Source organism: Rhincodon typus, chromosome 2, assembly GCF_021869965.1.
Source record: "Rhincodon typus isolate 14 chromosome 2, sRhiTyp1.1, whole genome shotgun sequence".
Lineage (NCBI taxonomy): Eukaryota > Metazoa > Chordata > Chondrichthyes > Orectolobiformes > Rhincodontidae > Rhincodon > Rhincodon typus.
In genome coordinates, this window is record NC_063333.1 from 71426504 (window position 1) to 71452350 (window position 25847).

At 40.7% G+C, this 25847-nt stretch overlaps 1 protein-coding gene across 3 annotated transcripts in view; it reads left to right on the forward strand.

Annotated features, from left to right (window-relative positions):
- The first annotated feature begins 635 nt into the window (after nucleotides 1–635).
- Nucleotides 636–25847, forward strand: part of ppp1r9a (protein phosphatase 1, regulatory subunit 9A) — a 265269-nt gene continuing 240057 nt past the window's right edge. For all 3 annotated transcript variants that reach the window (XM_048610696.1, XM_048610710.1, XM_048610703.1), the window contains exon 1: nucleotides 636–2549. In XM_048610696.1, the coding sequence (XP_048466653.1) occupies nucleotides 1095–2549 (1455 nt within the window). In that variant the 5' untranslated portion in view covers nucleotides 636–1094. The remainder of the gene's footprint in view (nucleotides 2550–25847) is intronic.

Genomic DNA, 25847 nt, shown 5'->3' on the forward strand with positions numbered 1-25847 from the left:
CCAGCCCTGCACCTTGTTGTCATAGAAAATACAAAATTGCTACAAAGATATAGAATGTACATGAATTGAAACTAGTACATAAAATTGACACGTTTTACCATGAATATACTAAAGGCATTGAAACTCAGTATGTGTGTAATACTTTATGTAATTTGTTTTCATGAAATAAGTATTGAAATATTTTAATGAAGAAACTTCACTGTTTTAAGAGTAATCTCATACTTTATGCCAATTCCTTTGATCTATCTACTTGTCAAAACAAACAACTTCCATAGATTTATAATGTGTATTTTCTTTGGAACACAGGTGGAAGCAAACAAGCACAGTCTTCATTGACTGAATGGCCTATTTTTGTGCTGAAATATCGTGCTTTCAGATGTTGTCAGTGCTCGTGGGGAGAAGGTCGGGAAAGCAACTCTCGAATAATTGTATAAGGGGAAAAAAACACGAAGAAAGAAAATTGCATTTGATGTAAATTTGAAAGCAAATCGCTGCAAAAAAAAACACTGGAACAGGTTGTCAGCATCAGGAGGGTTCCACGGCCGGAACATAAGTCTACTGGCGTCAGGAGCGACTGGAGGATTTCTGACGATGAAGGTTGCACGGTGTATGTATGTTGTTAAAAAGTGGTCCGTCCTCTGCTCCCCGGATCCGTGCTGCCCTCGCCCTCGCGGCGGTTGTGCCCTGCGGTCTCCGCTGTTTGACGCTCGGCCACGCGATGACGTGTCGGCGCGCGGTACACGGCCGTTTTGTTTCAGTTGGAGCGCGAGCCGCTGCGGGAATAACGGCTGCGGCGGCGCCAGCGAAAGAGCTGCGGCTCGGAATCCGGGGCCGGTTCTCACCTCGATCCCTTCCTTCCCCCTCACCCCATGGCCAGCATGTCCGCAGGCAGCAGCTGCTGTGCCTTAGATTCATGGGCACCTGTGCCGCTGCGCCTCCGGGCTTCTCTTCCTCCAGCTCTCGGCGTGACAGTGGCCGTGTGAGAGTAAGAGAACCCCCCCCCCCCCCGCAACTTGCAGCATTTATTTGGAAGGAGGAGGGGGGAACTTTTTTTTCAGACATCTTCATCATTCGGCTGGTGCCGACTGTAAACCATGATGAAGACGGAGGCTTCAGGAGAGAGATCGACCCTCCGCAGTGCCTCGCCGCACCGCAACGCTTACCGGACCGAGTTCCAGGCTCTCAAAAGCACCTTCAGTAAAGGCGCCGGCAACGCGGGGGTGGCGGCGGCCGCCCCTGGAGGCGATGGAAAGGCGAGGGAAGGCACCGAGAATCCGCTGCAAGCCCGGGGAAGGAAATACGGCTCCAATGTTAACCGGATCAAGAACATGTTGTTTATGCAGATGGGCATGGGGCCTGGCGAGGACAACGGGTCTTCTGCCCGCAGCAAAGGAGCCCGAGGGACTTCGTCGTCCCCGCACCGGAGAGTGCGAGCCCGGGATGTGGCGGACGTCGCAGCCGGCCCCCGGGTCAAGCTGGCCGATCGGACGAGTCGCATCGAAGCCAGTCGTGATGGGCCATCGACCTACTCCAAATTTTCTGAGACACGCAAACTGTTCGAGCAGAGCAGCCGCGAGTCGCTGGCCCTTTCTCACCAGTGCTCCCCCAAACGGGAGCGCAAGGGCTCCCAGGACCAGTTGCTGGACGAGCTGCAGGCGATCGATGGGCCCCGCTCCCATAGGGGTAGCACCGAGTCTCTGGACAGCACCAGCCCCAGGACAGAATCCCTGTCTCCCACTGTCAGCCAGCTCAGTGCCGTCTTCGAAAGCACCGAGCAGCAAAACCCGGCGGCGGGCGAAAGCGGGCTGCACGGCTCCTCGAAAACCATTGAACGACTGAACGAGGAGCAACCCCCAGACTCGAAAACATCCGTTATTCAAGGTGAATACAAGAATTATTTTGTAAACGAGGATACTGGAGGTTCACCGAAGACACATGAAAAACAGCCAAACTTTGCCAGCCATGCGACATTTCCATCGGAGACCGTCAAAACAGATCCTTCTTGTAACCAGAACAGTGCAATGGACGAAAGGCAAACTAAATCCGGAGCGCACGTTGGTGTGGACCATCGTGATAATCAGCAAGAACAAGGATCCATTGCAGAAGGTAGTTATAACTTAGAGAAACACACAAACCTTCCTATGGACGTAAATCAAAGCAGTGTTGCTTCAGATTTTCAGAAAAGCGCTGCGATTGCAACTGGAACAGCTTCAGGTCAGCGAGGTTCAACAACAAGCGAAAATTCCTCAGAGGAAAGTACAACTGAACATTCTGGGATTCCAGTCACAAATCGATCAGTTGACAAAACCGACGGTTTGGAATATCCCAGAACCGAATCTAAAATTCAAAATGTGGAGGCTAAGGGCTGCAGTGTGGAGTCAGGAGATGACGCTGGTTGGGAGCACACTTATGAGGACTCAGAGGAGCAAGTGGATAGCGATGGAGATAATTATGACCCAAATGTGGAATGCACAGAAGTAAAAGGATTATCCGATGAAGATAATATTCCAACGAAAAGGAAAGTTAAGTTCAGCACGGCTCCCATAAAAGTAAGTGTTTTGCAATGGCTGAAACATGTTAGGGCACCTTAACTAGTAAAGACAACGTACTGAAACTTCCGAAATAACTGACGTGTTTTAAAATACGTTTCATTTATAACTACATTTTTTAAAAAAAAATCTGATGTGCAGTTATTTTGACTAAAAAAGTCTAAATTAAGTTAGATTTGTCACAGCAGATGTAAGTACTCCAAAAGATTATTTCTGATGTAGTAATATTGAAGTGAGCACTGTCTCAATTAATTCTATTTCACAAGTAACAATCGAGAGATGGTAAGGTCTAGCCAGAAATTATATTACATTTATGCTGTAGAATGTTTAAATGACAAAGGACAGTTTTACAATATGGATAGGATACAGGAATCCTGACTTTCAATGCTACAGGAAAATGCAGCCCTTCCTCTCAAGTTATGATTTACTTGTTACATGGGTATTTATAACTTTGTTTTTGGCTTTGTAAGACATTCCCTGAAGTATATTGAATGAAACCACTTGATGTATGGCTAAAATTTTCTTGCAAATCAGGCTGAGTGTCTATTTACTCCCACAGTCTTTCAAGGGAAACAAAAATGGGCAGTTAAATGCAGGAAATGGAACAATCAGGGTTTGCCACTTGAGCTGTTCAGTCCATACATTCCCGCGTGTGTAACATAGCAACTGTACTTGCTACCACAATAACAAACTGAAACATAAGTGTTGACATCAAATTTAAATGCTCTGTAATTAGTGTTAGTTCATAAAATGAGAACTCTGGTAGAGCAAATGGAAATGAACCAAAAAAGAAATCCGAAACAAGCAGGTGAGTAAGTATGCCTGAACTGACCGCAATCTTCAAACTCAGGTAATAGCAACATAAATTAACAAGCACGTGTCTAAAATCTGGCCTCGCTCTAATAGTTTACCTGCGTTAAGTCCTTAACCGTCTACTGTTTTAAAAAAATTGTTTTGAAAGCTAGTCTTAATGTTTCACATTATATACAAGAACAACGTGTTATATGGCCCCTGTAACACAGATAAATTAAAGACCAAAATAGAAATCAAAATAAATTGCATTTGTATTACAGTTTTCATGAAATGCTTAAAAATGCTTTATAGTCAATTAGATGCTATTTGTAATGCTGTCACTGTTCCTGTGTGGAAAAATGGCAGTTAATTCTCACACAGCAATATACCAAAAACAGCAATATGATAATGACTATAAAACATTTTTTTTGATTCTGGCTGAGGGATAAATTTTTACCTGGATGCAGGGATAACTTTCTACTCTTCTAAGTAGTGCATAAAATCTTTTTCATAAGCCTGAAAGGGCAGTGGGGACTAGGGAACTCAGTTTAACATTTCATCTGAAAGACGGCACATCCAACAATACAACCATTCTTTAATAATACGTGTAACAGTCAGCCTTGATTTTCTTGTTCAAATCCTGTAGAGGGATTTCAGTCTGCAACTATATGATTCAGAAGTGAAAGTGCTTTTCGCTGAACCATAGGCAACAAGCTGAACACAATACACGACACCTTTGGCACCTTTATTATGATCCAGGGATGTCCTAAATGACCTTACAGTGAAGTACCTCAAAACTGTTGTCACTGTTGTAATGTTGAAATGCAGCAGTTTGCAAACAGCAAGCATGCACAAAGAACATTGTGATTATGGCTGCTGAGCCAAAGATGATAAAATATGCGGCCAAATGCTCAGTCAGATTGTGGGTTTGAAGGAGGGCCTTGAAAGTAGGTAGAGAGAGAAGGAGAAATTTGAAGTGTAGGGAGCAAATTTTAAACTTTGACCCTCGACAATTGAAGGCGCAGCTCAAATGGTTGAATGAATGAAGGATCGTGCAAAAGGTCCAAGTTAAAGAATGATGAGTTATGGGATGGCTGCTAGACTGGAGAATGTTGCAGAGATAATGAAGGGAAAACTGTGACAAGAGCTTAATATGAAACCAATAACTTTATATTTGGAGACACTTGTGAATTGAGTCGACATATATTTTGTGTAGAGGTTAGGAATAGCAAAGTCAGGAAATCACTTGGAGAATTTAATAGGGCCCCTAACAATAACGACAGTGGGATGAGGTATACAGGAAGAAATAATAGATACTTAGGGAAGTCTGATTTAAACTCCTTGTAGTTTGATGTATGAAATTGGCAAAGGTAGCCTGGAAGTTTAGTTTATAGTATCTTTGGGACACTTTCTTAAGAGTAGTAAGTTCTAGAGTCAACTGGAGATCAGACTATCCTAAACCTGGCTAGGAGACAGGATTAATTAATAACTTAAGTAAAAGCACCCTGACGTAACAGGGACCGAAACATGATTTTAATTTTGCATGTAGTTTCAGGGACCGCACAGTGGGTCTCAGACCAGAGTTTAATTAAATTTAAATAAGGTTAATAATGAAATCATGAAGACAGCTGGCTAAAATGAACTGGGAAATTTGGTTAATGGAGAGGTTGATAAAGATGTAATTTTGGACTTTGAGGAAATGTGTCATAACACTCAACAGATGTGCATTAGAATGAGGATGAAAAATTGAGGGAAGAACATACCGTCAGTTGCTAACTAAGGAAGTTAAAGGTATTTTCAAATCTAAACAAGACATACAATTCTGTAACAATTAGTATCAAGTCAGAGGATTGGACAGTTTATTAAAAAAAACAGCAAATGAAGCCTGAAGAAAGGGAGAAATTAGAGCATGAGATAAAGTACTTAAAAAGGAAAATAATAAGTAAAGTGAGTACTGGTCCTCCAGTGTCCAAGCCTGGTTGGGGAATTATTAATGGAGGGATGTAGTTGCATTGGAGGCGATTCACCAGATTGATTCCAGAGATGAGGGTTTGTCGTATGAAGAGAGAGTGAGCAGTTTAGGCCTATACTCCCTGGAGTTTAGAAGAATGAGAAGAAAGCTCATTGAAGTGTATAAGATTAACAAAGTAGATGTAGAAAAGAAACTTCCTTAGGTGGGGCAATCTAGAATGAGAGGTCAAGTTTTAGGATAAAGGGTAGTAGATAAAGACAAAGGATAGAGGGAGGTAATGGCCTAGTGGTATTATTGCTGGCCTGTTAATTCAGAGACCCAGATAATATTCTGGGACCCTAGTTCAAATTCCACCACGGTAAATGGTAGAATTTGAATTCAATAAAAAAAAAACTGGGATTAAGAGTCTGATGATGACTATGAGTCCATTGTCAGGAAAAACCTGTCTGGTTCACTAATGCCCTCTGGGAAGGAAATCTGTAATGCTTACATCATCTGGACTATAGCTTTATAGAACTTTAGTTAGACCACACTTGGAATATTGCATACAGTTCTGGTCACCACAGTGCCAGAAGGATGTTGATGCTTTGGAGAGGGTGCCAAAAAAGTTTACCAGGATGCTGCCTGGTATGGGGGACCTTAGCTATGAAGAAAGGTTGGATAGACTGGGTTTGTTTCGACTGGAATGCAGGAGATTGCAGGGTGACCTGATAGAAGTTTATAAGATTGTGAATTGCATGGATAAAGTGGAAAGTATGAGGCTTTTTGGCAGGGTGGAGGGGTCAATTACTAGGGGACACTGGTTCAAGGTGCGGAGGTAGGGGTTTTTAGTTTAGAAGAGATGTGCGACGCAGTTTTTTCACACAAAGGGTAGTGAGTACCTGGAACTCGCTGCCAGAGGAGGTGGTGGAAGCAGGCACAATACCAACATTCAAGAAGCACTTGGACGAATACATAAATAGGAAGGGAATGGAGGGATACAGATCCTGTAAGTGAAGATGGTTTTAGTATGGGAGGGCAAAATGTGTCAATGCAGGCCTGGAGGGCTGAAGAGCCTGTTCCTGCGCTGTATTGTTCTTTGTTCCACATGTGATTCTAGACCCACAGCCAATGTGGTTGACGCTTAACTGCCCTCTGGGCAACTAGGTATGGGCAATAAATGCTAGCCTGGCCAGTGACCCCCTCATCCCGTGAATCAATAAAAAAAGATTAGAAATTACTTTTCTCAAAGGTTGTGAATATGAAATTTACTACCATAGAGTGTGGTGAATGTCAAGACATTGAGTAAATTTACAGAGGAGATCGACAGATTTTTAATTAATAATGGATTGAACGGTTCTGGACAGTGGGCCACAAAGTGGAGTTGAAGTGAGACGAGATCAGCCATGATTGTATTAAATGGCGGATCAGACCTGAGGGGTTGAATGACCTATTCCTCCTCCTAGGTCTTATGCTTTTAAATTAAGGAAAGGGTGAAGAATTGAGTACATATTTTGCATTGAGAAACACTATTAATATCCTAAAAATAATTAAAAATTATTAAGTGACAGATAAAGAAGAACTTAATCACTAGGGAAAGGGTATTGAGAATTCTGAGAACTAAAGGCAGACATTAGCAACATAGGACCAGGGAACAGGAGTAGGCCATTTGGCCCTTTAAACCTGCTCCACTGTTCAATAAGATCCTGGCTGACTTGGTTGTGGTCGTAGATCCTCTTTCTTATCTGGAACCCATAATCTTTGACTCCCTTGCCTACCAAGAAATCTCTCTAAGTATGCTGCAATAAATGTAAAGACCCAGTGTGCGCTAGTGAGAACAGAATTCCAGAGCCTAACAGCCCTATGAGAGAAAACATTTCGCTTCACTTTTGTCTCAAAAGGGAGATCTCTTATTCTTAAACCATGTCTCTAGTTTTAACCTCCAGATATCTAGTTCCCTAAAGATCTTATCTATTTCAATAAGATCACCCTTATTCTTCAGAACTGCACTGGGCAAATGTCTAACCTGTTCAACGTTCCTTCATGAGACGTGTGATCCTTCTCAGAACTGCTTCTAAAACAGTTATATATTTTATTAAAATATGAGGACCAAAACTGTCTACAGGACTGTAGATAGGCTCTCACCAAGTCCTGTAAAACTGCAGCAAAATGCCCTACTTTTGTATTCCATTCCCTTGCAATAAATGACAATATTTAATTTGCCTTCCCTCTTGATATACCTGCCGACTAAGTTTTTGTGATTCATGTATCAGGACACTCAGATTGCTCTGTACCACTGCGTCCTGTAGTGTGTCTCTATTTAAATAGTAAATTGCTTTTCTATTCTTCCTGTCAAAATGGACAAGTTCATAATTACCCACATTATACTCCATGTGTCAAATGTTTGGCCACTCATTTAACACTTTACAGGCTACCTATCTCCACTTTACAACTTACAATGACATCACGATAGGTAGGAAAATAAATTTGAGCCACTGTTCATTTTTTCCTTTCATCCAAGTCATTCACACATGTTGTAAATATTTGAGGACCCAACACTGATCCCTATGGCAGTTACAGCAAAGATTTTCTTATAACAAAAATAGAAATTGCGCAGAAACTCAACAGGTCTGACAGCATCTGTGGAGAGAAAGCAGAGTTAACATTTGGAGTCCGGTGACCCTTCTTCAGAAGGGTCTGAAGAATGGTCACTAGACTTGAAACGTCAATTCTACTGTCAGTCCACAGATGCAGCCAGATCTGCTGAGTTTTCTCCAGCAATTTCTGTTTTTTGTTTCAGATTGTCTGTGTCTGTAGTTCTTTGTATTATTTATTATCTCTACTTTCTGCTAATTAACCAATCCTATAACTATGTTACTCCCTGCATTGTATGCTGTTATTTTGTGTGGTAACCTTTGATGTGGTACTTTGTCAAATGCTAGACCTGGCCCTATGGCTGTCAAGTCCCAGGGAAGTTGAAAGTTTCTCCTTAATTGTGTAATATACTGCAACATCATTATAACATAAATTGTACAGTCGAAAAGCAGTCTCTTGATCTGGGGATTTTTGAAAAAGATGCAGCAAGGTTACAGATGTATGAGCAGGTACAGAGAGGGTTTGAAAAAAGCAGCAGTGTCCATAATGTTATACAACAAACAAGACAGAAGATGAGGATGCAGATGATCAGAGTGTACCATGCCAAATGTACAAAAGAGACAGCATGATAGGAGGAGCATATTGATTTTTGATATTCAATGGACATAGTTTTGTTTATGCTAAGCTCGGATTTTAATTGTATCCCACTTAATGATTATGCCGTGTGGGTCTGATTCCCTGCTCCAAAAGGGTGGGACCAGCTATAAATTTTATAAATTATTTGGTAATGAGGCTGTTAGGGTGAGGGGGATGGTGACTCTGTAGACATACTTTTGAAATAACTTTTGTATTGCTGCTGTTGAGACAGTTGCAAGGACCTAGAATAACTTCCATAATGTAGCAAGATAATAATTGTTAATGAGAATTTCAATAGGTTGCAGGTCAATAGCTCCCCAGCAGAGAGCTATTCTTAAATACATGTTGATGGTAGATTTGCTGTGACATTATGATCTGACAGATCTCCATAGAGCTGTTCCATTATTTGCTATGCTGTTTATTCCAGCAGATTTATTTGCTATACTGCTTCCAAATCTGCCTTAGTTTGAATCCCTTGGGAAGTGTACAAATTTATGCTCACAGGCTTGATTTTGTGGCGGCCACCATCAGTTGATTTTTGACAACGTTTCATCACTGGAATGTGACCGCGAATAGTGCACTAATTAGTTATAGCAATAACTTGCTTTGGAGAATAGTTAGAACCATGACAGCACAAAAGGAAGTCATTTGGCCTATCTTGTTTGTGTTGATACTCTGCAGCCCAAAATACATCTAACAGCCCTGCCCTTTCCTCATGGCCTTGTATACCCCTTTGCTTCAAATATTTATTCCAGTTTTGTTTAAAATGTGAGGATGTGTTTGGTGATTATTAACCTAAGTTCAACTGTAATGATCTAAGGTATTTTTGTACATAAACATTACCCAGGTCACCAATTAAAAACATGCCAGATTTTGTTAGAAAAGCTTGTTTGAAATGTTTTAGCGAGGAGACCAGACTCAGCTGTATATGATACCTTTGATAAATGTAAGAATGACAACTTAAATTGTACCAGTTCTGGAGTGTGTAGGAATGTCTGAGGTGCTGTGCCTGTGGAAATATGCAAAGTCCCAGGAGTGTTCTGATTAATTAAGACAGGTGTTGTCACATATGTTGGTACTCATAGGAATTGTGTGAAATAGTGTATTGCCATATGTCTAAACTACTGAGCCTTTCTGTGAAACAGTTTATTTGATGTCTTCATTCCTCTGACAGTTCTCTTTGTAACTTTATGGGCCATGGGAAAGTCTGGTTCCTCTGCAGAGTTTCATAATTGTAACAGTCTTGAGACCCATCTCGTGAGATTTTGCTTTAATGATTTTATTGTCCATCAAATATGAATTACTGAACACATCTTATTTTTATACTTTGTTTTTAATGCAGTAGTATCTTGTATCCTGTTTCTTCCATTCTTGGGATGTCTTGAGTCTTTTACTATGTATAAATTCATTCAAAAATTAACAGTTTTGTAGATTTTAAACATGGGAATGAAGGATAGACATTGTGAGTAGTATTTATAGGTTTAATATGTATGTTTTGTGAACTTTTGTGGTCTATGCCTGTTGTAGTTGCTACCTATTGAAGATTCTTGTGATAATATTAGATTTATATTTCATATTGTTATATTTTGACAGGAGCTTGATTTCCAGGATTGATTCTTATTTTACACAGCTGTCATACTACTTTTTTGAGAAATTTCTTACAGTTCAGGCAGTTTTGTGATGACTTGGCATATGGTTAGGTCTCTGTAAAATAGAGAAATAGTTGCTTAAATTGCTTAACTCAGGTACATGGTGAATGAGAGAAAGCCCGGTATCTGTAGGATTTATATTTTAACTGTGCAGATTTTAAATAATCCTGCTAAACAAACGCACGGGATGGGCATTAGGAATAAGAATCAGCAGAAGGGCACAAGACTCAAAGTTGCGTTTTTATCCCAGTTTGAGAAGAATGAAATTGTTGGTATTGCAATGATGTACACTATTTTTAAATTTCAGGTATACATTTAAACTTATCCTGAATTTGCCCATAAATCAGCCTCTCATGAAGTTGAAATGACAGCTGTTGTAAGGACATAATTTATTCTGCCACAGCTTTACACCCAATGTCCTCTGCTACTGATTCACCCAAATGTATAGTCACTGAAACCTATGATGCATGTTGCACTCAGTGGTTGCATTAATAAATATATCTATCTTTTACAATTCTTAGTTGATTTTATTTATTATCTGTTGACTAGGTCTGAGTAATTAATAGGGCATTGATTCATTTCACTTGGGTTTTCAGGCAGCAGTTTTTAGAGGTTGGAACAGTCTGATCTGTCTCTTAAGTCTGACAAATACAATGTGACATTTTTGTGTCCAAGGTGCCCGTTTATGTAGTATTTCATATGTCGAAGCTGAAGTTCTGTTTGCTTAAAAGAATGGTAAACTTAATTTTGAGACTAGATGGTCTTAATTAGAATCTGCTATTGTGTCCACAATTTTTCAGCTGACCTCAGTGGAATCTATAGTTTTTTTTACAAAATCATTGATACCGTTTTTAGATTACTTCAAATTAACACTTCTATTTCACACTCAATCTGTTATCTCAGGTGTTCCCATGTTTCTCCAGGCAAACTATGCATAATAAATTATTATCCATTATTGTGGTCTCAACTTTGAACAAAGATGGCTTAATTTGCTGAAGCAAAGCTTGTAAGCAGGTTCACTTCTGGAATATTTGCGTATTTTAAATGGAGGAAAGAAGAGTTTCTTAAATAATTTAGCATAAGATTTGTGCTAAACAGCAAAATTTTATTTGTGCCGAATGTTTTTTTGGTTTTATTGGTTTCAATAATATTTATTTGCCTTATTTATCATTTATTTATTTGGATTAAAATGATTATTCTTTTTGCCAGCGTCTGTCAGCATTGAAAATAATTTGAATGCATAAGTATGAAAAACTTACTCAATGGCAATGTGCAATTTCTTAGTTGAGTTGAGCTTTGTTGTGGTAGAATGCTTTAAGGTATTTGAAATTTATTTAAATGCTTAGGGTAGTTTGGATTAAAATTGTCTTATAAAAAAATTGTACTCGCTTTCTCAGACTCAAATCAGGGAATTAAACATATTACAGTATATAGTGTTAGCACTGGCTGAAGAGGGGTGTGCCGGCTCTCCTCTTCAACTTCTGTAGTTGGTTGCAACTAAGATTGATGTTCTTTTTACCTCATGACTATACCTTTCTTCAATTAAAATGTAATTTACTATTTTTGCTGAAACAATAAGCAGCCAATTACAAAGATTTCTTGAGTGAGAGAGCACTTTTCAAATCTGATAACGCCACGAAAGCAATAGAAATATGATGTCAAGTGTACAGCCTCTGTGAATTCACATATACCACTCACACATTCGTACACAGGTACAAAGTTAAAAAGATTTCGTGTCCACAACAAATGAGGGTACAGTCTAAACTGCTTAGAGTGTCGTTGAGTCATAATGTTTTACCTGAGACCATGGTTGTTTAGTTGGTGTTGAGCCTTTTCCAGCCTGTTTCTGTTCTGCAGTCAAAAATCCATCATTTGATTCTCTGCTGAAAGTAATTCAAAGAAATAGCAGCTGATTGTATATTCCATTTGCTGGAGTTATCTTTGTTTTCCAGCTTTCATAATTACAGGTCGTCTTCATTTTCAACATGTGAAAAGGTGTCATGATGGCACGTATTAGATCAGCCATGCAAACATAGAAACACAGATAATAGGGAATGGAGTAGGCCATTTTCCTTTCGAGCCTGATCATGACTGATCATCCAACTCAGTACCCTGTTCCTTCTTTCTCACCATTTGCTTTGATTCCTTTAGCCTTAAGGATTATCTAACTTATTCTTGAATACGTTCAATGTTTTGTCTTCAATCATTGTCTGTGACAGAGAATTTCCAGGCTCACCACTCTCCGGGTGAAGAAATTTCCCTGTTCATGTTTTCTGGACAAGAGAAGAGTTGACTGTTTTTGTTGATAAAATGTTAATTTTAGCTCAGCTGTTTTTTGTCTAACCTCTGTTGGTTTCCTGAAACTTGGCCACTTGCATGGTCAGGTGTTGCCTCTAGTCATTTTAAGTTTATTTGGACCCTTTTTTAAATCATTTGAGTCCATGAAAGTCCTAATTATTAAATTGATGATAGAATTCAAAATTCAATAAATGCAGATTATGTAATTCTGACAATGGTAATTTGAAAGCTTGCACTATGATGTTATTTCCAAGAACAAAATGTTGACAGGAGTTTATTTGGCTCTTGTTAAATTCTGTAAGGACCATCTCCACATCCCTTCAGCTCCAGTTATGTTGTTAACTTGGGCCTTGTTTGATTTTATGTCTTTGTTTTGTGCAGGTTTCAATTTGGTTAGCTGATATCAGCAGGCAGTGGTTTCAAGAAGAATCTTCTCAGCCAAGTGGACGTGGGATTTGGTGTGTGAAAGGGGGTAAATTAATTGAATTTGATGTGGGGTTGGGATCCTTTTTTCCCACTTTCCTAGGCTGGGTTTCGAGTTCTGCAAGGAATCACTCCCTTCCTCCTCTTTCTTAGTAGAAAGTGTGTACCTTAGGATGCCAGATCTTGATGTTTGCATTGGTGGGCCATTACTCATTGGGCTTCAGGCATCCTGTTGGGATTGTTGATTAATCCTAACTGCTTCATGATTGCTGGCTGGCGATGTCTTTTTTAGTGGCTGTTGTGCCCCTTCTTGTTGGAGGCTGCCACCCCTGGCGTCCATGGGTCATTATTAGGTGGAGCTGCTCCTCTTGGTTGGCGGCTGGTCCTTCCCCCTCCTGGCTGCAGAGTATCCTCGTGACTGGCATTCTATCATGGCTTTAATTTTGGCTTACAACTAAAGGAGCAATGCAGGGGTCTGGGTACTGGAGGCCCCTGTTGTGGTCAAGATGGATAGCAGCTCTGTCCAGCAGTTTGGAGCCTTGTACGTCATGGCTGCCTTGTGAGACCTCAGGCTGCATTGTGGTACAAGCGCATAACTGATGTTAAAACGAGTTTGTGGTGCTCAATGAGAATTTGAGTACCAATAATAACTAAAACAAAACCATGAGAAATGGGGCAACACTAAACTGAGACTTTGTGTAAGTTGGGCCATCTGCAATTTAGTTATGTAGCTGTACTGTAAAGTTTTTTATTTGCTGGATCGCTGGCTACTATAATTACAATGAGTCAGGTGGACTTTTTTTACTAAAAGGTTTTAGGACTTTGGCAGTAAACACCTGGCCATAGAATCATTAGGTTTTTATTTTGTAGTTTCTTATGTTTGCTAAGATTCTGGGTTAAGAATTCCACTGTGTGGTAAAGTTGACTGCCACCAAATTTCGCAGGTGTATGTTTTACAGTCAAAATGACAACATTTAGATTAATTTTTCCAAAGTAATATACTGCAAATTTTGTAAATGTGAAATCATTAATTCTTGCCAGACCAAACAGTTTCTGAGGATAGGGAAACAGTTAATGTTTCAGACCAGTGACTTGTTTTCTACAGAACAACTATTTTCCCAGTTATGTTACTGTGATGAACTATGCATACAGAAATAAGAGTTGTTGTTTTGATCATTAGTTACTGTGCTAGTTATTTGTATTGTTAATGTAATCATGTATTTAATGCTGTATAACTTGAATTTTCCAAAAATTATTTGTGGTGCAAACAAAATGTGTAATGAAGATTCTTAGGTTATTATTTTCTCCCCATTGTGTTTGGGGACTTTGGAAGATTTGATGTCTCCTTTTAGTAACTGTTGATATGTGGGTTATTGCTTTAGACTTTTTCTTCAATACTTGACTGATTTGAAATATTCATGTCATCATCAGTTATCAATGGCTTGTCATACTTGGAAGACAGGGTATTATTCATGAGCAGGTTCAGTTTCAGTTGCAAGGCAACAAATTACTTAATAAGCATTTTCTTGAAAATACTCAATTTGAGGTCAAGAGGTTGTTCATGTTTTGATAAAGTTGTGTCCAGAACTAATAAAATTTCAGGAATCCATCATTTTAATATCACAAATTTTGTTCAGCTGTGAAAGAGACTAATTCATTATTTGTATCACAGATTGAAATTCAGTGGGCACAACATTTATGTGGCTAGGGGCAGCTCACCCAGCTTTAAAGTTCATAGTTCACAGTTGGAGACTGAAAGCTCCATGATTAGTAGGCAGAGCTTTGCTTATAAATGGCCTAGGTTTGTGTTACTAATAATGTTAGTGAAATGTTGTAACTTAGCTAAGGTCTAGTAATAAAATGAAATATGCCACATTGATTTTTCCACTTTTCTACTTTCAAGAACTGACTGTGTTTATAGCTGAACTTGAAAGATCTAATGGTGTTCTGTTTGAAAACTAAACTTTTCAAAATGATGTATTGTGCTTGAGATGAACAGACTGGATACATGTTTGCTAAATTTGTAGGTGACATACATTGGTAGAAAGGTAAGTTATGAAAAGGACATAAGAAGATTCTATAGAGGAATATGGAAAAATGTGAACTTGTCCACTTTGGCAGGAAGAACAGAAAAGCAGTGTATTACTTAAATGGCAAGAGACTGCAAAAATCTACAATATGAAATTATCTGGGTGCTCCCATAAATGAATCACAAAAAGTTAGTGCACAGATACAGCAATGATTACAAAGGCTATTAGAATGTATTGCAAGAAGAACAAAGAAGGAAGTAGGGAAATGTTATCAAAGCTGTACAGGCTTTAGTGTGACTACATCTGGAGTACTGTGTACTTCTGTTCTCCTTACCTAAGAAAAGACATAATCATATTGGATGCATTTCAGAGAAGCTTATAAGGAAAAATTGAGCAAGCTAGAACCATACCCAAAAGAATTCAGAAGAATGAGAGGTGATCTTATTGAAATGTATGAAGATCCTGAGGAAGCTCACCAGGCTGGATATTGAGAAGACGCTTCTCAGTGTGGGGAAGGTTTGGAACTAGGGGACACAGTTGAAAAGTAAGGAATCTCCCCTTTAAGACGAAGATGAGGATTTTCTTTCTCTCTCAGAAAGAGTTGTTAGGCTGTGGAATTCTGTCTCCCAAAGGAAAACACAGGTTCAGTTATTGAACACATACAAGTTGAGTTAGATAGATTTTGATTAACAAGGAAATCAAGAGTTGTGAGAAAAGGGAAAGTTGACTTGAGGTCACAGATTAGCCATGATCTTATCAAATGACAGACAGGCTCAAGGGTGCGAATGGCCTAGTCGTAATTCTTCCAAGTACTCCTGGCGTGGTATTACTAAGATTCCACTCTGGCCAACAATGACATCTCCACTTTTGAATTCTATCCATTAAGAACACAATCCCCATACTTTCTATGATTCTATACATGTTAACCTGAAGGTTTTTTTTTAAGATTTGTACCCCTGGATCCCTTGTTCCTATTCACCATTTATGTTTATTTGCCAGGCTATTTGTGGTCTTCGTATCCTTTCTACAAAATGCACACTTCTACACTGAAATTGCTAAATACACATGCATCATGTAAGTTATTAATGTCTTCATACAACTAGTTACAGAGAAAAATGGCAATAAATGACATCTCCCATATTCAAATTGCTCATGTTAAAAGTGAACAACAGCGGTTAGAAATGAAACCTGGTGAAACATCACCTTCTACCTTTAGCAATAGCTTGCATATTCTCTACATTTAATTTAGCCACACATTCAGACCTTTTCAGAATCAGAAAACATTTGCTGAACTAATAACTAAGTAGATGGAAGGGTAAAATTTGGTCTTGAATCTGGACGCTGGGTATGTGAGAAATTACACTTATTTATCTTCCCTCTTCTTTGTAAAACCAGAAACACACCCAAAGCATACATCCGTTCGGAAATTTGCAAATACAAATTCTAACATTCGTTTTGTACTGGTTTGAGAAATCATTTCCCAGCCAATTTAAATGTTTTACTTGCAATATATAACCCTTTTATTTTGGCCCACAATGTTCTCAAACAAGGTTCCCTACGCTGAACAGTAGTTAATTGCGACAAGGCATTGTTTCACAAGCATTGGTTATCCTCCAAAAACATCCTTCGACAAGGTTCCCAAAGTCAAATCCAGTTCTGGACCTGCCTTATAATTTAAAAACACAAGTCAAGAACTCTGAATGGAGCAGCAGCAGAAATTCTCATCAATGTTTCACCTTGGTTAATTGTTATAATGTTTACGTAGAATCCCTACAGTGTGGGAACAGACCCTTTGGCCCAACAAGTCCACACTGACCATTGGAGCAGCCCACCCAGACCCATCCCCTTATAACCCACCTAAGCTACATATCCCTGAACACTATGGGCAATTTATCCTGGCCAGTCCACCTAACCTGCACATCTTTGGACTGTGGTAGGAAACTGGAGCACCTGGAGGAAACCCATGCAGACACGGGGAGGATGTGCAAACTCCACACAGACAATCGCCCAAGGGTGGAATTGAACCCAGGCCCCTGGCACTGTGAGGCAGCAGTGCTGACCACTGAGCCACTGTGCTGCCCCAAAAACTTTAAATAATGATGTTATTTTAAGATAAGTTATTTAAAGCCCTGTCAGTGGCTGAAGCCACAAAATAAGTTTTATAAAAACTCAAGTGACCTAAACTGGTCTCAAAATAGCCTTCCACATTGCAATTTACAAAGCTGTCATAATATATTGAATTTCCTGGATGTAGCTTACCAAAGAAGTAAGCTTAAATGTGTGAGAACTACCATCTCCTGAACTGTTCAAAGATATTCAAGCACAATCAATCAATCATTCAGGTGGATGACAACAACTACTTTGGATTGAGAAACCCGGTAGATGGCCCTACTATTTAATATAATCACTTTAAACTATGCTGGAATAAGCACACGGTACAATATTATGCTACAGAATATAGACCACAGAACATTACAGCTCAGATCCTTTGGTCCACCATGTCTGTACAAAACATGTCACTCAGTAGCATTCAAAAGTAGTACATTGTTAACATTTTGGAGATACACTTAATTGTGAGGTCCTGGGGTACGTTGCTGAACAAAGAGACCTTGGAGTGCAGGTGCATAGTTCCTTAAAAGTGGAGTGACAGGTAGATGGGATAGTGAAGAAGACATTTAGTATGTTTGCCTTTATTGGTCAGCGCATTGAGTGTATAGGAGTTGGGGAGATCATGCCACAGATGTACAGAACATTGGTTAGACCACTTTTGGAATAGAGCATAGAACAGTACAGCACAGTACAGGCCCTTTGGCCCACGATGTTGTGCCGAACTTTTACGCTAAATCTAAGGTCTATCTCACCTCCACCCCTACCTTATACTGTCATCCATATGCCTATCTAATAGCCGCTTAAATGCCCCTAATGAGGCCGACTCTATGACCCTCTCTGGCTCCACGCCCCTACCACTCTGAGTAAAGAACCTACCTCTGATGTCTTCCCTATATCTAGCTCCACTCACTTTAAAACTATGTTCCCTCATAATAGCTACCTCCACCCTAGGAAAAAGTCTCTGGCTGTCCACTCTATCTATACCCCTGATCATTTTGTACACCTCTATCAAGTCACCTCTCATCCTTTGTCGTTCTAAAGAGAAAAGCCCTAGCTCTCTCAACCTTTCCTGGTAAGACCTTCCCTCCATTCCGGGCAACATCCTGGTAAATCTCCTCTGCACCATTTCCAACGCTTCCACATCTTTCCTGTAATGAGGCGACCAGAACTGGACACAGTACTCCAATGTGGCTGAACCAGGGTTTTGTATAGCTGGAGCATAACTTCATGGCTCTTGAACTCAATCCCTCTATTAATGAAAGCTAACACACCATACGTCTTCTTAACAACTCTATCCACCTGGGTGGCAGCTTTTAGGGAACAGTGGACATGAACCCCAAAATCCCTCTGCTTCTCCACACTGCCAAGAAACTTTCCGTTAACCCTGTATTCTGCTTTCAAGTTTGTCCTTCCAAAATGAATCACCTCACACTTTTCAGGGTTAAACTCCATCTGCCACCTCTCAGTCCAGCTCTGCATCCAATCAATGTCTCTTTGTAACCTAAAACAGCCTCTGCACTATCCACAACTCGACCCACCTTCGTATTGTCGAAGAGGACCCAGAAGAGATCCTTGTGATACACTGCTCGTAATTGAGCACCATGTTGAATATTTTCCGTCCACTACCACCCTTTGTCTTCTAAGGGTCAGCCAATTCTGAATCCAATCTGCCACATTTCCCCCTAACTCATGCCTCCTTACTTTCTGCATGAGCCTACCATGGGGAACCTTATCAAACACCTTACTTAAATCCATGTATACCATATCCACTGCTCCACCTTCATCCACGTGTTTGCTCACCTCTTCAAAGAATTCAATAAGGTTTGTGAGGCGTGATCTACCCCTCACAAATCCATGCTGACTATCACAAATCAAACTGTGCCTATCCAAGTGATCATAAATCCTATCTCTCAGAGCCCTTTCCAATAATTTGCCCATCACTGAAGTCAGACTAACTGGCCTGTAATTTCCGGCGTTATCCCTATTCCCTTTTTTGAACAAGGGAATGATGTTTGCAACTCTCCAATCTTCCAGCACTATACCCGTGGACAGTGAGGACGAAAAGATCATTGCCAAAGGCCCTATGATCTCTTCCTTCGCTTCCCATAGAATCCTTGGATAAATCCCATCAGGCCCGGGGAACTTATCTATCTTCAAGTTCCTCAAAATTCCTAGTACATCTTCTTTACTAACATCGACCTCCTCTAGCCTACCAGCCTGTTTCACACTGTCCTCCTGTACAACTAGAGTTGTGAATACTGAAGAAAAGTATTTATTAAGGACCTTTCCTATCTCTTTAGGCTCCGTGCACAAATTCCCTTTACAATCCTTGATCGGCCCTACCCTTACTCTGGTCATTCTCTTATTCCTCACGCACGTGTAAAAAGCCTTGGAGTTTTCCTTGATCCTATGTGCCAAGATTTTCTCATGCCCCCTTATAGCTCTCCTAAGCCCTTTCTTCAGCTCCTTCCTGGCTAACTTGTATCCCTCTAGAGCCTTTTCTGATCCTTGTTTCCTAAACCTTATATAAGCATCCTTCTTCCACTTAACTAGTCGTTCGACCTCTCTCAAAAACCAAGGCTCCCTCACTCAACAGCATCTTCCCTGCCTGCTAGAGACAAACATATCGATCACACGCAGTATGCATTCCTTAAACAATCTCCACATTTCTATAGTGCTCTTCCCTGACAGCAACTGTTTCCATTTTATGTTACTCAGTTCTTGCCTAACAGAATTGTAATTAACCTTCCCCCAATTATAAACCTTACCCTGCTGTATGTACCTATCCTTTTCCATGACTATTGTAAAAGTTGTAGAGTTATGATCGCTACTGCCAAAATGCTCTCCTACCAACAGGCCTAACTCTTGGCCCGGTTCATTGCCAAGCACCAAATCCAAAGTGGCCTCTCCTCGTGTTGGTCTATCTACATACTGTGTCAGGAACCCTTCTTGAATGCACTGGACAAAATCCGCTCCATCTAAACTATTACAACTAAAAAGTTTCCAATCAACATTTGGAAAGTTGAAGTCACCCATGACTACAACCCTGTGACTTCTGCACCTTTCCAGTATCTGCCTCCCAATCCGTTCCTCTACTTCTCTGCAACTATTTGGGGTCTGTAAAAAACCCCCAACAAAGTGACTGCTCCTTTCTTGTTCTTGACCTCAACCCAAACTGACACTGTAGACATATCATTCTTGAACTTCCTTTCAGTAGCTGCTATACTAGCCCTGACTAGCAATGCCACTCCGCCGCCTGTTTTACCACCCTCCCTATTTCTTTTAAAGCATCTAAATCCCGGAACTTCCAACAACCATTCCTGTCCCTGTGTTACCCAAGTTTCTGTAATGGCCACAACATCGTAGTTCCAAGTACTGACCCATGCACTAAGTTCATATGCCTTATTTCTGATACTTCTAGCATTGAAGTATACACACTTCAAACCATCTCTGTGTCCACAATTACGCTCCATCGACCACATTTCTTTATTAACAACCTCACTCCCTGTTGTGTCTGTTGGAAGTCTGAATACCTCATCCTCTGAATTACAAATCTGGTTCCCCACCCCCTGCCAATCTGGTTTAAACCATCCTGTATAGCTCGAGCAAACCTCCCTCCCAGGATATTTGTGCCCTTCCAGTTCAGGTGCAACCCGTCCTTCCTGTACAGGTCCCACCTTCCCCAGAATGTGCTCCAATTATCCACATAATGGAAGCCCTCCCTCCTACACCAGCCCTGCAGCCACACATTTAGCTGCACTCTCTCCCTATTTCTTACCTCGTTATCACATGGCACTGGTAGTAATCCAGAGATAACTACCCTGTTTGTCCTGGACTTCAGCTTCCAACCTGACGCCCTGTACTTGTTTTTCACATTCTCTGTCCTTTTTCTACCTATGACATTGGTACCAATGTGTACCATGACTGCTGGTTGCTCACTCTCCCCGTTAAGGATCTTGAAGACACGATCCGAGACGTCATGGAACCTGGCACCCGGGAGGCAACATACCATTGTTCGTCTCGTTCGCGTCCACAGAACCGCCTGTCTGTGCCTCTTACTATTGAATCCTCCACAACGATTGCTCCCCTGTTCTCCCCCCTTCCCTTCTGTGCCACAGGGCCAGGCTCAGTGCCAGAGAGCCGGAGACCTGTCTGCTATGGCCTTCCCCTGATAGGTGTCCCCCCCAACAGTATCCAAAACAGTATACTTATTATTGAGGGGAATGGCCACAGGGGATCCCTGCACTGTCTGCCTATTCCCTTTCCCCCTCCTGACAGTCACCCAGCTACCTTTTTCCTGTACCTTGGGTATGACCACCTCCTTATAACTCCTCTCTATCACCCCCTCAGCCTCCCGAATGATCCGGAGATCATCCAGCTCCAACTCCAGTTCCCTTACGCGGTTTGTGAGGAGCTGGAGTTGGGTGCACTTCTCACAGGTGAAGTCAGAGGCGACACCAGCAGTGACCCTTACCTCCCACATCCTGCAAGAGGAGCATGCACCTGCCCTAGCTTCCATTCCCTGTACTCTTGATGTCCAGAAGAATAAAAAAAAAGCCTTACCTTACCAACCCTCCACACAGTCCTTTTTTTTTGGTTAGAGGAGGAGGATGGGTGGGAGACACTGCACGTGTAGTGTTTTGGGTTTAGCCGATGCCCAAACATATTAGTTCACTTCCTGGCTCGCGTTTTCTTCACTCCTATCGCTGAAAGCAAGAAGGCCGCTGCTGCACGAGGTAAGTTTTTATACAGAAAAGCTTACCTTCCTGACTGCACCCTGGCTCGCATTCTCTCCACTCCCACCGCTGAAAGCAAGAAGGCCGCAGCTGCACAAGGTAAGTTTTTATACAGAAAAGCTTACCTTCCCGACTGCATCCTGGCTCACGTTCTCTCCACCTCCCACCGCTGAAAGCAAGAAGGCCGCTGCTGCACGAGGTAAGTTTTTATACAGAAAATCTTACCTTCCCGACTGCACCCTGGCTCACGTTCTCTCCACTCCCGCCGCTGAAAGCTGCATGCAATTCTGGTCTCCCTGCTATGGGAAGGATGTTGTGAAACTTGAAAAGTTCAGGCAAGATTTACAAGGATGTTGCCACGGTTGGAGGGTTTGAGCTATAGGGAGAAGCTGAATCAGCTGGAGCTATTTTTCCTGCAGCGTCAGAGGCTGAGGGGTGACCTTGTAGAGGTTTATAAAATCATGAAGGAGACATGGATAAGGTGACTAGCCAAGGTCTTTTCCCTGGGGTAAGGGAGTTCAAAACTAGAGGGCATAGGTTTAGGGAGAGAGGGGAAAGATTTAAATGGGACCTAAAAGGGCAACTTTTTCACGCAGACAGTGGTGCGTGTATGGAATGAACTGCCAGAAGAAGTGGTGGAGGCTGGTAGAATTACAACATTTAAAAGGCAGTGGTTACATGAATAAGAAGGGCTTGGAGGGATATAGGCCAAATGCTGGCAAATGGGACTAGGTTAATTTATGATATCTGATCAGCATGGACGAGTTGGACCGAAGAGTCTGTTTCCATGCTGTATAGCTCTCTGACTCTAAAATTGGATAGCTGCTAATTTGACACTCCTATTCAAAAAGAGATGGAGGTAAAAAAGCAGGTAACTATAGGTCGATTATCCTAACATCTATATGTGGAAAAGAATTGGAATCAATTACTAAGGAAGTAATAGCAGAGCATTGGGAAAATTATAATCTAATCAAGCAAAGTCAGCATTTATTCATGAAAGAGAAATAATGCCTCACTAATTTATCAGAGTTTTTCAGAAGTCTTAACTGTAGTGGGTAGAGGGTAACCAGTAGATGTATTGTATTTGGATTCCAAAAAGCATTTGGCAAAGTACCTCGTAACAGGATAAGTCATAAGATAAGCACTAATGGTGTTGGCGGTAGTACATTGGCATGGATATAGAATTGGTTCATGGGCAGGTAACATTAAGCGAGGATAAGGGGTTCTTTGTCAAGTTGGTGATCTGTGACCAATTTGGTTCCATAAGGATCAGTGCTGGGACTGCAGCTGTTTACAATATGTGTTAATGACTTGGAGGAGGGAAGCAAATGTACTTCAGCCATGTTTGCAGATGACTCAAAAAAAGATGAAAAGGCAGGATATGAGAAATATATGAACAGTTTACATAGAAATATTGATAGCTTAAGTAAGTAGGCAAAAAGTTTGTAAATGGAGCACAAGATGAGAAATTGTGAAATTTTCATTTTGGAAGGGAGAACAAACAAACAGAATATTATTCAAGTGGAGAAAAACTGCGGAAAGTTGAACCATAGAATCACTACAGTGTGGAAGCAGGCCATTTGGCCCATCGAGTCTAGGCAGAAGAGCATCCCATCCAGACCCACTAATACTACCCTATTTCTGTAAGCCTGCATTTGCTATGGATAATCCACCTATCCAGCACATTCCTGGACACTATGGGCAATTTAGCATGGCCAATCCACATAACTTGCACATATTTGGAATGTGGAAGGAAACCAGAGTGCCCAGAGAAAACCCACACAGACAGTCGCCTGAGGGTAGAATCAAATCTGGGTCCCTAGTGCTGTCAGGCAGCAGTGCTAACCACGGAGAAAGACATAGGGACTTGGGGGGTACTTTGGGGGTGCTTGTACATGAAACACAGAAAACTAGAACACAGGAAAACAGGAAGGCTAATGTAATGTCAGCTTTTATTTCAAGGGAATTGGAGTATAAGATTAGGGAAGTCTTGCTGCAACTGTACAACGTGCTGGTGAGACCATATTTCGAATACTGTGAGCATTATTGGTCCCCTTATTTTATTGAAGGCAGTTCAGAGAAGGTTCAGTAGGATGATCCCTTCAATGGAGGGATTGTCTTATGAACAAAGGGTAAATGGGTTAAGACTCTCTTCACTAGAGTTCAGAAGAACGAGAGGTGATCTCATCAAAACAAATGGGATTCTTTAAGTGGTTTGACAGGGTAAATGCTGAGAGGATGTTTGCCCTCATGGGAGAATCTAGGACCAGAGAGCATATTCTCAGAATAAAGGGACACCAATTTAAGACTGAAATGAGGAGGAATTTCTTCTGTGAGGGTTGAAAGTCTTTGGAACTCCTTGCCGCAAAGAGCTGTGGGGGCAGAGCCCTTGTGTATATTTAAGGCTAAGGTAGATACATTCTTGTAGGAGAATCAAGGGTTAAAGGAAAAATGCAAAAAAGTGGATATGAAGAACATCAGATCAGCCATGATGCTATTGAATGGTGCAGCAGTCTTGAGGGGCCGAATGGCCTGCTCCTGTTCCTCTTTCTTCTGGTGTTATGGAATTTCTTCACTTGGAGAATGGTGAATCTTTGGAATCCTGTACCCCAGAACACACTGGAGGCTCTGTCATTGAGAATATTCAAGGCAGAAATTCAGAGGTTTCCAGATACTAAGGATATAAAGAGATAAGGCAGTACTGCCGTATATTAGCATTGAGGTGGAAGATCAACTGTAATCCAGTTGAATGACCTTTTCCTGATTCTGTATTTTATCATATATTTTATGAAGTAATCTTTGACATGACATCTTGTCAAATGCATTTTGGAAATCCAAATACATCACGTCTACACCTTACCCTTTACCTTCTTTACTTGTTGCTTTTTGAACTGTTAGAATTTAGCAAAGCATGATTTCGCTTTTACCAAACCGTTTTGCCTCTATCTAATTATATTAAGATTTTCTGGCTATACTACAATTATCTCCTTTAGAAGTAATTTCTAGCATTTTCCCCATGTTGAACTAACTGACCTATAGTTTCATGCTTTCTGTTTTCCTTCTTCCTTGAATAGTTGTGTCATGTTTGGGATTTTCCAATCCACTGGAAAAATTGTAGAATCTAAGGAATTTTGGAAAAGCGCAACCAATGTGTTTATTGTCTTTGCAACCACTTCATTTAAGACTCTGTATTGCAGGCCGTTAGTCCAACGACACTTGTTAACCTTTAACTCCAGTAGCTTTCCCAGTACCTATTCCCTAGTGATTCTGATTATTTTAGTTGTTTTTCAGTTATTCTTGGAACTTTTGTAGTGTCTTCTACTTTGAAGACTTCTTCTGCCATTTGCTTGTTTCCCATCATTAATCCCTCAGTTGCATTCTCTAAGGGATCTATGCTCACTTTAGTTGTAATTTTCCTTTTTAAATACTTGTAGAAGATTTATCTATTATTTGTTTCTAGCTAGAATGTGGTCATACTATAAAATTCTCCTCCATTATTTTTTAATCATTTTTACTGGTTTCAAAATCTCTCCACACTTCTGACCTACTACTAATCTTGGCAGTACTGTACACTTTTTCTTGATACCATCCTTAACCTCCTCCAATTAGCCATGAGTTTGCATCCTTCTCATTGAGGAATATACCTTTGCTGTCAGTTAGAAAACATTTCCATATGTCTGTGTCATTACTCTTCTTCCATCCTACTTTTGGAGCTTATTTTCCCAGTTTACATTATCAAATTCTGTCTTCATCGTGTTGTGATTCATTTTATTTAAGTTTAAATAACTTATAGTCTTCGACCTATACTTAACACCATGGTACCGTGGAAATGTTATGATCATTGTTGTGCAGAGGCTATTTTTACTGGAGTTGTTAATTATTTGAAATTCATTGTACATTGCCACGCCAAAAATAGCCTGCTCCCTGGCTGAAGCTAAAATGGACAACTGTAAGAATTAGTGCTGAATGCATTCTTTGGGCGCATCTTCTGGGTTGCCTTTGCTAATCTGATTTGTCCAAACTATACAAAGATTAAAATCACACATAATTGGAGGTAATAGTGAAGGTGCAAAGAAATT